The 14483-nt window shown below is 62.3% G+C and overlaps 1 protein-coding gene across 12 annotated transcripts in view; it reads left to right on the top strand.

Annotated features, from left to right (window-relative positions):
* The window catches only part of NPHP4 (nephrocystin 4), a 106826-nt gene extending 95732 nt beyond the window's left edge, over nt 1-11094 (top strand). For 6 of the 12 annotated variants that reach the window (XM_059374247.1, XM_059374242.1, XM_059374243.1 and 3 more), the window contains 10 exons: nt 1528-1754; nt 2084-2270; nt 3057-3140; nt 6164-6320; nt 6893-6978; nt 7514-7599; nt 8511-8682; nt 9375-9554; nt 9785-9928; nt 10557-11094. In XM_059374247.1, the coding sequence (XP_059230230.1) occupies nt 1528-1754; nt 2084-2270; nt 3057-3140; nt 6164-6320; nt 6893-6978; nt 7514-7599; nt 8511-8682; nt 9375-9554; nt 9785-9928; nt 10557-10697 (1464 nt within the window). In that variant the 3' untranslated portion in view covers nt 10698-11094. The other 6 variants (XM_059374244.1, XM_059374249.1, XM_059374245.1 and 3 more) reach the window with 6 other exon arrangements.
* Nucleotides 11095-14483: the final 3389 nt, after the last annotated feature.

The following is a 14483-nucleotide window of genomic DNA, read 5'->3' as shown; positions in this document are numbered from 1 at the left end:
TCTCTGTGGCCTGGGCGCTTCTGACACGGAGCCTGGAGCTAACACTTGAGCCCAGGCCACTGGCGAGGTGTCCGGCCGTGGGCCACTGACCCCTGTGCTGGTGAGGGGCAGGGTGAGCCTCCGGAGCTGTGTCCAGCCAGTTCGATCCCAAAGGGAAAGGTTGAGGGAAGGCAGGGCTAGGCCTGCCTGGTTCCTGCTCCAGAACTTTCTATCAGAGAAGTCGCCCCATGTCCTGTGGGACAGAGGGAGACCAGGGGTGCCAGGCTTCCTGACAGCTTCCTCTGTGGTACAGAACAACACAGGACACGCAAGGAGAATCCCTCCACACAACCCCCAGGGTCACGCTTTTCACCCTCTGGTGTGTGGTGAACTGGGGAGCGGCTGCCACTGTGCCCTGCCCCCAGCCTCTCCCTGAGAGCCTGTGGTGGATGGTCCACTGGTGGCCGTCCAGAGTTTGACCCTGCAGCTGGGGAGTGGGTCAGAATAATGCACTGTCTCAATTCAGGTTTCTCAGCCTAGACTATGTCTGGCCGCCCCATACTCCACGAAGAAGCTCTGTCGTCTGTGTGGGGAGGCCTCAGATATGAACACAACCACCTCCTGTTGCGGGTCCCCAGGGAGAAAGGAAAGGTTCAGCTTCAACCCCCTTGTGAGGGGAAGGCCAAAGTTTGGGATGTTGGAAAGTCAGTATCCAAAGTAATTTAATTTAGAAAACAAATTTGGTCCTTACTTGTTGAGTTGAAATCCAGAGGCGCTCAGACGGCCTCTGCCTTCTGATGGTCAGGCCTCCTCCGTGTTCAGAGGTTCTCAGCACGGGGCCTGGCTCCTTCCCCAGCACAGAGCGGTGCGGGGCGGGGTGGTCTACTAGGTCTTAGATCCTGCTGGGCAGCCTCCATGGTCCTCACTGTTCAGTGTAAGTCCCACGGGAAACACAAGCCCGCCTCCAGCCTCCAGAACACGTGTCGGCCAAGCCGCACGAGTCAGGCCTCGGAGCAAGGAGGTGGGGAAGGACCCGTGGCTGAGCCTCACCGAGGCAGCGCGCCAGCCGCATGGACCGTGGCCTGGCTCGGGTCTGTCAGGCCCCTGCTCACACACGGGGCTCCGGCTATGACGCTGGGGACCTGGTCAGTGAGCCCAGCTCCCATCTTACTAGCTTTGAGGCTGAGTTTTCCTCTTTTGTTAGAAACCTCTGCTGCTGATTCCAGTGTGACCAGATGCCAGCCTTGAGGCCACTGAGAGAGCTGGTCTCGTGGGTGGTTGTCTTCTTTTGGGAGCACGCGGGGCAGACCCTGCCTCCTACAGGGGAGACCACCGCAGAGCAGAGAGAGGCCAGCAGAGAGAGGCCGCATAGATCTGTTTTCTGTCCTCTGGACCTGGGGTCGGCCGGTCCCATCCAACTCAGGAGGCTGAGGAAGGGGGTGGTGGGGATTCCGGGAAGAATTTAGGGAGTGGGAGAGGTGGCCGAATGGCCCTCGGGAAGGACAGTAAGCCCAGGACTGTGACCTGGCTTGGCCCCTGTGTCCGCAGGCTCGGCAGAGCGTCCGTGCCCAGCACGCACGCGACCTGCAGGTCATTGCTGCCTATCGGGAGCGGACGAAGGCTGAGAGCATCTCCAGCGCCCTGAGCCTGGCCATCACCACCACACACACCATCCACGTCACACTGGGCACTGCCGAGTTCTTCGAGTTCGCCCTCAAGAACCCCCACAACGTGCAGCACACCGTGACTATCGACGTGGACAACCCGGAGCTCAGGTGGGTGTGAGCGGCGGCCCCAGGAGCGGGTGCCCCTGGGAGGCTCGGGTTCTCCCTGAGATGAAAGCTGAGCCGCTCTCGACCCTCGAGGGGTCTTGGCTTTTGCCCATGGTCCCAAGTGCTGGCTCTCATGGGCGGGCAGGGGACTCAGCAGGAAGAGCATCTTTGCCTCAGAGCCGTGTCTCCCTGCCTTGTAGTATCACCCGGGACAGTCTCAGAGCCATGTCTCCCCATCTTCTAGCATCACTGGGACCATCTCAGAGCTGTGAATCCCCATCTTCTAGCATCAGTCTGGACGGTGTCAGAGCCCATTTCTTCCTGCCTTTTAGCATCATCCAGGACAGTCGGGAGTGGAGGTACTTCAAGGACGCGGCTGAGCTGAACACACCGGTGGAAGAGGACATGTTCCATCTCCGAGGGAACCTCGCCCCGCAGATCTTCCTACGTCCGCGGGAGACCGTCCACATCCCCTTCCGATATCAGACCTTCTCTGTGGGGTCGCCAGCCTTGGTGCAGGTGAGTAGGCCTTTCTTCCAGTGCCAGACGGGCTTGTTAGGCACATGGGGAAGTCCCACTTGGCTAAAAATTGGAAGGGGGGCATTCCCACGTATCTCCCCGTGCTGCTCAGACCGCATAGCCTTCGGAGGTCACCTGCTCCACTAGCCTCTGGGTGTGCGTGCACACGGGGGCCTCGGGAAAGGCTGACTGAGTACTCTACCCCTCGGGCACAGAACCTCTCCCTCACCTCCGAAGAGCTGATGGGCCGGAGCTTCGCAGCATTCTGTGTTCTCAGTTAATGCCTACCCACGTCTTCTGTAGCGTTTGCTTCTCTGCAGGACGCGCAGGCTTGGGGGTTTCCAGTGCCGGGTGTGTGTGGCCCCCGCGGTGCGACGGGTGGGGGCCGTGGGGCGTGCAGGGCCTGCGTTTCATCTTCTTTGCTGAACTTTTGGGCTCAGCTCTGGGATCACTTCAGTGGGCTCGAGGCACCCCCCCCCCCCCCCGAGCCTCACAGAATCCTGTGGCGGCTCTTTGGATGCGCTTTTGGGCAAGTGGTCATAAGGCCTGTGCAGATGTCAGGCAGAGCCGGCTTGCGTGTCGGGTGGGCCTTCATGGTTCTCGGCCACCCCTGCTCCCTCTTCGGGGGGTGGGGCTGGTTCCTGGCCGTGGCCGGCCATGCTGTGAGAACAGATGAGACCGTGGACGGGAGCCCTCCGCCCTGGCAGGAGCCGTCCTACAGGTGGAAGGGCCCATCACCCTCGGACCCCGTCTCGTGACCTGCTGGTGCCGGCTGGTTTCTCACAGGCCTCTGCTGAGCTGAGATCTGAGAAGGGCACGGATGCCGGGTCGCCCCAGAAGTCCAGTGCGATGTCCACTAAGCATGCCAAGGTAAGGGGGCAGGATCCCTCTGACTCCCGACAGCTCCGGGGTCTTGCACTGAGAGCCAGGTGTCCTCTGAGTGGACCCGGTGACATGTCCATGACTCAGCTGTTAGGTCGCTGGGGCCTGGCCCTGTGCCTTTCCTTGAACCTACCGGCGTGGGGGTGCTGGTAAGCAGGGCCCGTGGAGGTGGCTTTTCCTGTTCTGAGGGGGCAGTGACTGCTTCAGGTGACGCTGGTCCAGCCTGCACGTGGGTGTCTGGCCCGGAAGCCTCTCACTGACCACTGGCACCTTGTAGCCCGTGGTGCTCCGGGTGCCTGCCGCACGCCCTGCGAGGACAGTGTCCCGGCACGCGGCTACCACACACGGGGATGAGACGGGCCCCTGACCCTCGCCCACGGCATCCCCACGTCCCTAGAATCAGTGTGGGCCGTGGGGTTACTGCTGCGCATCCTGCCTAGAAGGGAGAAGCAGCTTGCCTCTAGGATGTCCTGAGGGGTGCTCAGGACACTTGTTTTTAGGACTTTCTGAGGCTTTTTTTCTGGGCAGATGAATGCCTTTAGCAGAAGTTTGAAAGTAAAAACAAAAGCAAAAGGCTTTGCTCCTTCCCTGCCCCGAGAACAGATTATTTCAGTGAGTCCCGATGGGAAGCCGGCGCCCGGTTGCAGGCCTGTGTCCTGCCTCACTACGGAGGCTGCTTGTGCCCACATCCCCGTCATGGTGGAAAGTGCTTTATTTTACCTAATGTGGAGGCCCAGCTTTGCCTTGTCAAAGGAATATGTCAGCCGTTACCGTAGGGCTCTCGGTGGACTCGCAGAGGCTACCACACTCTCGGTACGTGCACTTGGAGTTTGCAGGCAGACCCCAGAAATGGTATGAATTCACCCGTGTTAGCTCCATGCGTGTCCCTAACGGGTAAGGACTTGTGGCCTGGCCGTGTGCTGCTGCCCCTGCGCCGGTCAGACCCTCTGAGTCGCCTCGCGTCTACCCTGTGCTTCCTTGTCTTCCCACGTGTGGTTCGGGTGCGTCCGGCCTGTGGAGCCCAGGGCCCCGTGTCTCTTCTCCCCTCGGCGTCATGGCCCGCATGTGCTTGCGGCTGGGGGATGGGGACGTTCAACTCGCTCCATTCTTCCTGGACTCCTTAGCGGGGATTCTGCCGTGAACAAGGATTTCCCCCCAGCAGTTTGGTTGCCCTGAGATAATTTATACCAGGAGAGTCCAGATGAACACTGAGCTCTGCCATCTCACTGGTCAGTGCTCACAGCACCGAATTACGCCCCAGCAGCCTCTAGAGACGTCAGTGTTGTGGAGTCTCCTTGTGAAGGCACAGGGGTACGTTTGCTGCTGCTTGTCTGTGGGGGGCACCGGGCGCCGGAGCTGCCCGCTCCCTGCCACCGCCATCCCTTTCCAAGCACTGTTAACTAGGCTAATGGCTCACGTGTTAACCAGGTTACTGGAAGGGTAAAACCAGAACTCCAGGCTTTCAAGGAGGTAGACTCGGCCAGAATGGCTGCCTGCACCCCCTGTGCTGGGGAGCAGCGGGCCGAGCTGGAAATACTAGGACTCGGTCACAGAGTGGGCAGTCAGCCTGGGGCCCCGCCTGGAGGAGGGGGCCGCCTGGCACTGCTGGGGCTGCTCTGCGGAAAATCACATCCTGGATCCGAGCCCCGCTGTGGGAGGAGCTGCCGCTGTGGGACAGGGACGGGTCGCTGGCTGAAGCTGACCAGAGCCGGGCTGTCCCCTGTGCTTCTAGGAGCAGCCAGGGGAGCAGAACTGTGGCCAGAGCAGGGGAGGGCAAGGGGGGGTGGTGGCTGGGGGCAGAGGCCGGGACAGCTGCTGAATACACACGGGGTCTCGGTGTGTGGGTGCCCTTGTGGCCAGAGCATCAGGGCACAGGTGATGGCAGCCACTGTGCTTGCGGAAGCTGCTGTCCCACAAGACAGGGAGACGCCAGGTGGAACTCTGGCCAGGCCCCACCAAGCGCAGCACGGCGCAAGGATCTGAAGGTGGGAAGACCCGCAAGGACAAGCCGGAGCGGTGCCCGCAGGGTCCGGAAGGGGGCTTCCCCGGGCGGGCACGGCAGGGCACCCGGAGCTCGCCGTGGGGCTGGCGGGTCCAGCCCGGCGGGGATTTCGGCCCCTGGTGGCCATCCTGTTACGATTTAGGACTTCAACAGGTTTTTACATATTCTAGCTTTTTGTGTGCGTGCATCTGAAAGATTTCACGGTAATCGTGAGGCCCGGGAGCTGTGTCGATGTGGGGAGGCCGCCTCCGGGGCGGGGCTTCCTGCCTGCTCTCGTTCGGGAGCCCGCAAGGCTCGGGGCCAGACTGAGTTGGGGAATAAAGATATTTGTTCTTTTTTTCTTTTTTAAAGATTTATTCAGTTTTGAGAGCGTGAGAGGGAGCTCGTGTGCACGGGGCTGGGGGGCAGAGAGAGACTCTGAAGCAGACGCCCTGCTGAGCGCGGAGCCTGACGTGGGTTCAGTCTCGCCACAGGAGCCGAGACTAAGCGCTGGATGCGTAACCGACTGAGCCACCCAGGTGCTCCAGCGGCCTTTTTTTTTTTTTTTTTTAATTTTTCAAAGAGGTTTATATTTTTAGCCTCTTTGGTTTAGGTCCTTTTACCCTCTGGAATCAAAGAGCTCAAGGGCTCATGGTCCACCACACGCACGGGGACCTGGTGGGGTGAGCGTCAGCCCCTCCGAGCGGCTTCCCCGCACGCGCACGGCAGCGTGCTGGACCTGGGGTGGTGGCTGAGGGCGTCTGCCGTTGGGGCCACAGACCTTCCAGCGGGCACTGGGGCGTGCGCCGTGCCAGGAACTAGCAGTGGCGGCAGCCCCGTGCGATGAGTGCGTCCCAAGAGCACTTGCCCGCGCGGCCCTTCGCCGGCCCGTCCCCTCAGTGTGGGCACCTGCAGGCTCCATGCCCCGTTCTCACCGTCCCTGTCTCCTCGCGGGGGCGAGTGGCCCCTCGGAGCTGTCTGCGGGCCCACCGGCCGGTCCTGACGCCGGCGCCGGCTGCTGTCTTGGCAGGTCTCATTCCGGGGCAGCGGCGGCAAGCCCCTCGCCGTGCTCTGCCTCACCGTGGAGACCCAGCCCCACGTGGTGGACCAGGTTTTCCGCTTCTACCACCCGGAGCTCACCTTCCTGAAGAAGGCCATCCGCCTGCCTCCCTGGCACACACTTCCAGGCAGGTCCCGTCTGTCCCTGCGGCGGTGTTCGCAAGTTCAGCGGGTGGAGAAGGTTTTCCCTGAGGGTCGAGACAGGCATCCTCGTGTTCTCCCGTGAGGCTCTACGCCGGCCCGTGACCTGCCTGTAAATCCCGCCACCTGCCTCTGTCCTTTGCAGTGGTGACCTCTTTGCATCCTCTGAGACGGCAGGTGTGCCCTCGGCTGGCTGATTCCTCCTCCTGAAATCCGTGGCCCTGAGGGCTGTGCCCAGAGCATACTTGGGCCTTCTACTGCCGAGTCGCTTGTCCGGTTCCGGTGTGGGGCCTCCGGAACACGACGGTGTCTTCAGTGTCGGGCACCTTGCTCTGCAGTCCCTCCGTTTACTTTTGGTCACTCCCTTCAGATGAGTCCCCAAGGACACGGCTTACGGCAAGAGTGCCAGTCCTGTGCAGATGGGACTGGGGGAGGGTGGCGTCGCCCCTTTCCTAGTCCGCTGAGGACCTGTGATGGGCCAGGCCTGCCCCAGCCAGCGACGTGACACGGCCCAGGCCTGCCCAGAAAAGACATTGGTTCTGGATATTCCCCACCCCAGGTGCTCCCGTGGGACGACCTGGTGAGGAACCCCCGGTCCATGTCCGATGTAGCGACCCCAATGTCATCTGTGAGACCCAGAATGTGGTGAGTTCTGCCGAGCCCGTCCCCTGTCGTCTGAGCCCCTGGTCTCCTGCAGCCTCTTCGTTGTAGCTCTCAGTTGAGCGGGGTCTTCCTAAGGCGCTGACGGGCTGTGTCGACATCCCTGGGAGATTTATGCAGGAGTGTTCATCTTTTCTGCCAGCAATCAGTTCTTTGATTATCTGAATTTAAATAAAAAAAGGGTTGAAGCAAAGTGAGTGGTAATTAAGCCCCTTATTAATTGCCATTGTGTACAGAATAAGGGCAATAATTGTGTTATGACTGGTTAGGAGACTGGATAGATTCTCCTGCAGAATATAATTACGGAACTCAATGTGAAATCAAGAAGTTAATGATTTTCTTTTCTGCAGTGAAAAAAAAAAAAACCAACAACAGTGAATTCTGACTAGTACCGAAAATTAAACACCTGTTGGGAGGGAGGGAGCCTGGTCCCCGCTGCTTCCGCTTCATGCAGGCTCAGGGGGCTGGGCTTGGAGCGGGGAGGCAGGCAGGCTTCTGAGGGCGCTCCCGTGTCCACCAGAGCCTCGGGGAGCCACGGGACGTGTTCCTGAAGGTGGCTAGTGGTCCAAGCCCAGAAAGCAAAGACTTCTTTGTCACTGTTTACACGTAAGTCCGTGGACCCAAACCCTGGTGGTCTGGAGGGGTGGGCGGGGGTGGGAAGCAGGTGGAGTGTTGGAAGGGCTCGCCCGGCTCTCCCAGCTCCGGACGGGGCTCCTGTCGGGCCTGTGGCCACGGGAGGGGAGACCCCGGGGCTGGCAGGGGCCTCGCAAAGGGCGCCCTCTGATCAGAGCGGCACTGGTGGCCTAAAGGATGCGTGGAGAGCCCACCGAAGAGAAACTCGAGGCGGCGTCTGCCCCAGTGCAGTGTCCAGCTCTGACCAGGGGAGGTGAGGGTGGGGTCGTTACCCTTCCGTGCCTGAGACGGTGATCACATCGCCTCCTGCTTCTCCCACTCCGCTGAGATGACCCTGTTCCTTTACCTTTTCCACGAAGTCTCCTGTTCTAGTCCCTTGAAGGAGGATCTTTTAAAACTCAGCCAGGCTGGGGGCTTCGGAATGGGACATCTGAGAATGGGGGATAACTGTGCTCAGTGCCTGTCTCGGACCGTGCGGATGAACCCGGGGGACGGCGTTCCTGAGCCTCACTTACAGGGGGGTTGGTATCCTCCTGCGGCTCTAGGCAGCTAGGACGGGGCCCATGAGCTCTGGCCTGCATGACCTCCAAGCCCACAGACCCTTCGGGGTGCCGCTGTCCCCGGGCGTCACCCCAGAGCACCTGGTTTGGGGCGGCGGCATGTCTGGTCGGGCAGAAGCCCACTCTGTCATTTGTGCTGGTGTGGTGCAAAGTCGAAGTGGCCTTCAGAGTTGGGAAGGTGCCTGCGGAGGTGACGACAGCTGGGCTCCCCCCGTCTCCTTGGCCCCTGTCCTCCTGGCCGCCTTCTCGGCCTCTTCCTGGCTCCTCTGTCATCTTGGGGCTGTTGTCCTCCCCAGGGCTGGTAACGGCTTCTGTCCCGCGCAGGGACCGCTGGCTGGCGACGCCTGTCCAGGTGTGGCAGGTCCACCTCCACTCCTTGCAGCGTGTGGACGTCTCCTGTGTCACAGGCCAGCGGACCCGGCTGTCCCTTGTCCTTCGGGGGACCCAGGCAGTTAGGAGAGTGCAGGCTTTCAGCTCGCACCCCCAGGAGCTGAAGGTGGGTCCCTGGGTGCTCTCTGGCCTCTCGCCGTCTGCACCCCACCCTGGGAACAGACGGTATGGGGACTGGCTCCAGCCGGCGTGGGTCCTGGGACAGGCTCCCGGCTCCTCCGGGACTCCTGGCAGAGCTTTCGCACCCGTTGCCTTTTCCTGGATACGCCGTCGCGGGGTGACTGATCTGTACACCCCAGAGGCCCGTCGCGGGGTGACTGATCTGTACACCCCAGAGGCCCGTCGCGGGGTGACTGATCTGTACACCCCAGAGGCCAGTTTTTAGAAATACTGGTAGGCAAATACTAATAGCAGGTCTGGAATTAATTCAGCCGCAGCTGTGCGTCTGGATAACATGGGCCGTGCAGACTCCTTGCCAGGCTTTGGCGCTGGAGCTCGCTGAGCTCTCCCTCCGCTGGGGCAGCTCTGGTTCTTGGGGCACCGCGGCCACACGGAGGGACGCGCGCGTGGTGATGTAGACTGAGACGTGCTGCGGGCCTGACCGCGTGGCCGGGTCTGCTCTCAGATATGTCACTCGGGCCCCTCCTGCCCTCTCGCAGGCCATGTGGCCCGCCCAACGCCCGAGTAGCTGGGGCTCCCTTGGGGGTCTCTCTGCGGATTGGGCTGTGGGTGTCGAGGAACCTGCGGTCTGCACCGTGCGGGCGCCGCCTCCCAGCCCGCCTCTCCTGCTGTTCCCAGACGGACCCCAGGGGTGTGTTCGCGCTGCCACCGCATGCGGTGCAGGACCTGCACGTCGCCGTGAGGCCCTGGAGGGCGGGGAGCCGCTTCATCCACCTTAACCTGGTTGACGTGGACTACCACCAGCTGGTGGCCTCGTGGCTTGTGTGCCTCTCTTGCCGCCCACCGCTCATTTCTAAGGTCAGGAGGGGCATGTGAGGTGGGGGTGTTGGGTCACCTGATGTCACCCGGTCCTGTGACCTGGTCTCAGGTGGGAGTTTCCTCCTCCGCGGCCTGGGGGTTGGGGTGTGGTTGCTTCCGCAGGGTGAGCCCCCTCCGTGGGGGTCTGTCGCGTTTAGGGAGAAGCCCCGGGTCGGGCCGCACGTGCGGGGCAGGCTCAGCAGGGGCGCCTGATGCTGCCGCCCCCACAGGCTTTCGAGATCACGCTGGCCGCGGGGGACTGCAAAGGCGCCCACAAGCGCATCACCTACACCAACCCCTACCCCTCCGCGAGGACCTTCCACCTGCACAGCGACCGCCCGGACCTGCTGCAGTTCAGGGAGGACTCCTTCCAGGTGCGGGCGCTGTGCGGGGCGGGGCGGCCCGGGCTGTGGGTTCCAGGTGCGGGCGCCGTGCGGGGCGGGGCGGCCCGGGCTGTGGGTTCCAGGTGCGGGCGCTGTGCGGGGCGGCCTGGGCTGTGGGGCCGCGAGTTCGGGCTCTGCTGCTCCCGGGAGCCCCGGCCCGCATTTGGAGGCGGTCTGGAGAGAGTCCAGTTGGGGGGCAGTGCCTATCTGGCCTGGGGAAGGTACTGGGTGTGGGGGGCCAGGTCCCCCTCTTTGAGCTCTTCTGCCTGTGCGTCTGGGGCCCCACATCTGGGCCCCGTTGCAGGGGCCTGCTGGCTCACCTGCCCCGCAGATGATCCACAGTTTTGTCCGTAAGTGCCTGCGAGTTAGTCTTTTCTCTGTTGCGAGTACAGCTCACCACAGTCAGGGGAGGGTGTTACTGCAAAGCGACCCCCCATGTGGGGAGGCAGCTGCGTCCGTTGGTTCAGCTCAGAACAGCAGGTGCCTGGAGTCCCGCGGCCGTGGGCCTCAGGGTCTGGGGCCTCAGCTAAAGCTCCTCTGTCTGGGTCTGCGGCTGCAGAGCCTGCGGGAGGAGAGGGCGGCAGCCGGGGTAGGGCTTGGACTGGATGCTTGCTTCCAGGTCGGGGGAGGGGAGACCTACACCATCGGCCTGCGGTTCGCTCCCCGGGACAGCGCTGGGGAGGAGGAGATCCTGATTTACATCAACGACCACGAGGACAAGAATGAAGAGGCATTTTGCGTGAAGGTCACCTACCAGTAGGGGAGCCGCCGGCCGTGCTCCCCTGCCCGCCGCTGCGCAGCGACCGACTCGTGGCGCGCCAACTCTGGGTCCTCCTCCCCTGACCTGCATGGGCTGCTGGTGAGGGCAGAGGGACCACCCAGCCATGCGCCGAGGCCCCCGGCGTCCTGGGGTGGGGGGCTCGGCGCCCAGAAGCACGAGGCTCCTCTCCGCTGCACCCCGGCAGGTGTCGCTGCCTGTGACATGTCGATTTGCTTTATAGTGAGATGTATTTTATGAACCATCTTAGGTGATAAAATTATGTTTTCTTACTGGGTTTTGTACGCACATTATTTGCTATGCAATGTTCATATTGATATTCTTTCATACCTTTTTTTAAGTTGTGTATGAAATACTAAACTTTCACCTGTTTTCTCTATTGGTGGTTTCTTGAGTGTTTTCTCTTGTTTTCAACCTCGTCAGATGCTCTGACATAACCAGGCATAAGCACGGATTTCTCTTGAGGACAAGAACACAGTGGGGTGGCCGGGGGCCTCTGGCCCCCCGGAGAGTTGGCTTGGGCCTGACCGAGCAGGTGAGGCGCCTGACCTCTGCCTCTGTGGGTCATGGCTCTCGCTGTCCTGGCCACCCTCCCACCCGCCCGGCACAGTAAGGACCCTGTGATTACACCGGCCCACCGAGAAACTCGAGATGACCGCTTCGTCTCAAGATCCTCACCTGAATTCCACCTGCAAAGTCCCCTTCTGTCAGATCACTCAGTCACAGCTTCCAGGGATTAGGATGGGGACACCCCAGGCAAGGAACCTTTTTCTGTCCGCCAGAATCCCATTGGCCAGAACCCGGTCACGTGGCCGCACCTGGCTCCAAGGGGCCTGGGAGCGGCCCTCCTTTCGGGTGTCGTGTGCGGATCGCTGGGAGCATTGTTACTGAGCGGCGGGAGCAGGGGAATGTGCACAGCCGTGCCCACAGCTGCAGGTGGGGAGGAGAAGCGGCCAGGCTGGAGGCCCACTGGGAGGCGGAGGGCAGTTCAGAGGCTGGAGCAGAGCCGAGAGAGCCCCGTGTGGTTTTACAGGAAAACGTGACTTTCCATTAGTTGCGAATGCGGCTGAGAAGGAAGCAGGGGAGCCTGAGCCCTGGCGAGCGGCCGGCCAGGCTATTCCCAGTTCTGGGCGACGAGAAGGCGGCAAATGCTGGCCAGCCTCCCGCGGGAGCAAGGGGTGGGTCTCTGGGGCGCCTCGAATGGCGGAGGCTTCCTGCGGTGAGGAGCAAGACCCAGGGCTGGGATGTGCTCGGAGATGACTGAGCGGGCCCCGGAGAGCGGGTCGTCCAGGCAGCCCCGTGGCCGGATGCCAGGTGCCATGTTGGAGAGGCAGGACAGCCACTGCCCCTGATTTAGACCTTGACCCTGTGAGTGGGGTTAAAGAGTGAGTCTGCGCTGCTGCCAACCTGCTCCCCGTGTCGTCTGCCTGGGCCTGGGCCTGGGCCTGGGTCCTGAGCCCTGTGCCGGGGTGGGCACCCAGACCAGCATAGACCGTGGATTCCGGGGACTTGGGGCTCTTTTTACCATGTGACGATGTGCTGTCATCTCTGTTGTTCGGAGGCCCCACCTGGTGTTTTCTAAGTTTGCACGCCCGTCCCTGGGTGAGAGTTTGGCCTGTCTGCACCCGTGCTGGTCCAAGTGCGTGGAACTGGAACCGGGGAACCGGCTGCCAGTCCATAGGGAGACCTGTAGGCCTCGGCGCGCAGCATGGCCTGCCCAGTTGTGGGGGGGCTCGCAGGGTCCTGTCCCTCCCCGCCACCACGCGGGCCGCTCCTCCGTCCGCCGTGCCCTGCTTGCCCGTCGCGGTGTGGGGGGCCGGCCTGCTCTGCTGGTCTTGCTTCGTGAGTCTTCTGCTCTTTCCGTGCTAAGAGTCTGGAGACTCACTCTGGCCCACGACAGGTCGGGAGATGCGCTGGCCGAACGCTCCGGTTGCGTCCTCCGAGACGACTTCACGGTTCACGGCCAGGATGAGGAAATGTCCCCTTTCTTTCCTGCTTTTACTGGGGAGGGTGACAGGGACCACTTTCTCCTCCTCTTACAGAAAGCCTCAGCCAGATGCAGATGCTGCGGGACCATGGCCGACCACACACGGGGTCTGTGCCGGGGGGATGGTAGAAGACTGCGGCCACGGGACACTCAGAGGAGACTGAGACAGGAGTCGGGGGACCCCATTCCCTCGGCCTGCTGGCCTTCAGGGAGGTGGCTGGCGGGAGGCCGGGAGCCCCCGCACTACAGAGGCGTTGGTGGTCTGGCACGTTGGTGGTCCCGTGGCCCTGTGGGGACAGGGAGGGCAGGAGGAGACAGTGTCCCAGGGCACACACGCAGTGGGGGCATCTGGACCGGGCAAGGGTGATCCCTGGGGACAGCTGATGCTGTGGGTGAGAAGCGGGCTGACTTCTCACGAGAGCAGAGAAGGAGGTTATCTGTCTGTCTGTCTGTCTGTCGTGTTCCTGGAAGGTCTGCACAGCCCGTGGCACACGGGTGCGTTCGGTGCCCCTAATGGGGACAAACTCCCTGGAGCCCCCTCGCTCCCTGCTGTCCGTGCCTCTGCCCCTTCTGTGCCCCTCGGTGCCCGTGCTGGGAGGCTCCCGGCGGGAGGTCAGGGTGTTGGGTCTTTCTGGTGGCTGGCGGGGGCGGTGAGGACTTAGGCTCCCTGCTTTCCGAGGCTGGGGTCGGGCTGAGCGGGGACGCCCCCGGCTTTGTTCTCACACCTGCCGTGTCATCGAGCCCTGGCCTCAGCGTCCCCTCCGAGGACGCCCGTGCGTGCTCGCTGCGCCGGCTGAGCCAGGCTGGGAGGAAAGAAATGGGAAGGGGACGCCCGTGGGGAATGGGACACGGGACCTTCTCATCTCCATCTCCTCCACCTTCCAGATGCTTCCAAGAGGTGGGAAGCCACGGGGCTGCCACTTCTCTTAGGGAGGCAGATCCACCGTGAGTCCATTTTGTCCTGGCCCGACGGTGGGGCCACAGGCCCTTCCCTATCCCTGGTCTAGGCTCTAAGACAAAGTCTGAAAGGGTCATCTGTGGCCCTTCGCTGCTGGATGCCCAGGTAGGGGACCGTGGAAACCTGCAAAACGTGCCGCCACGCCACACCAGTGTCCCCAGTGCGGGATGCGTGCCTGTCCCCACCAGGACCCTCCCGTGTGCAGGTGAGAACGGCGGTGCCGTGGAGGCAGCCGGTGGTGGTGCCCCTCCTGGGCTGGCCCGTCGGCGCTCGAGCCCAGCAGGAAGCAGCGACAGGGCCTTCGGCAGGACAGACGGCGCCGGCCGGCACAGCCGAGCTCATTCGTTACTCATCACTCCCTCATCCATTCATTCATTCATTCGTTTGATCTTTCATCCAACGTGGACTTGCGGGTGCCCCTCTGCGGGGGGCGGGGGCATGCGGTGCCCCAAGACAGACATAGTCCCTGCCCCAGGCCAGGACCCGGCCTCCCTGTGGGACCCAGACAGTGGGAAATGGCACGTCCTATAGGCTCAGACGGTGATAGCTCATGAGGGGCAAAAGCACGAAGAGGCGATGGTCTGTCTCGAGAGGAGGTCGGGTCCTCTCCGAGGGGGTGATGTTGAGCAGAGCATGGACGAAACGGAGTAGCCGGGAGCGGAGGGTCTGCGCCAGCTCGCAGGGGCCTCTGGACTGCAGGGAGGAGCCCGGACTTGGTTCTTGGGGTCGTGAGGGGCCGACGGGACTGGGGTGGACAGGCACCCTGCCTGGGACCAGCGCCTGCGGCCAAATTAGTGATCTGCTCTGACCCAGTAGTGTGCTC

This window comes from Mustela nigripes, chromosome 14 (genome assembly GCF_022355385.1).
Source record: "Mustela nigripes isolate SB6536 chromosome 14, MUSNIG.SB6536, whole genome shotgun sequence".
Lineage (NCBI taxonomy): Eukaryota > Metazoa > Chordata > Mammalia > Carnivora > Mustelidae > Mustela > Mustela nigripes.
This window is presented reverse-complemented; position numbering and strand designations above follow the sequence as displayed.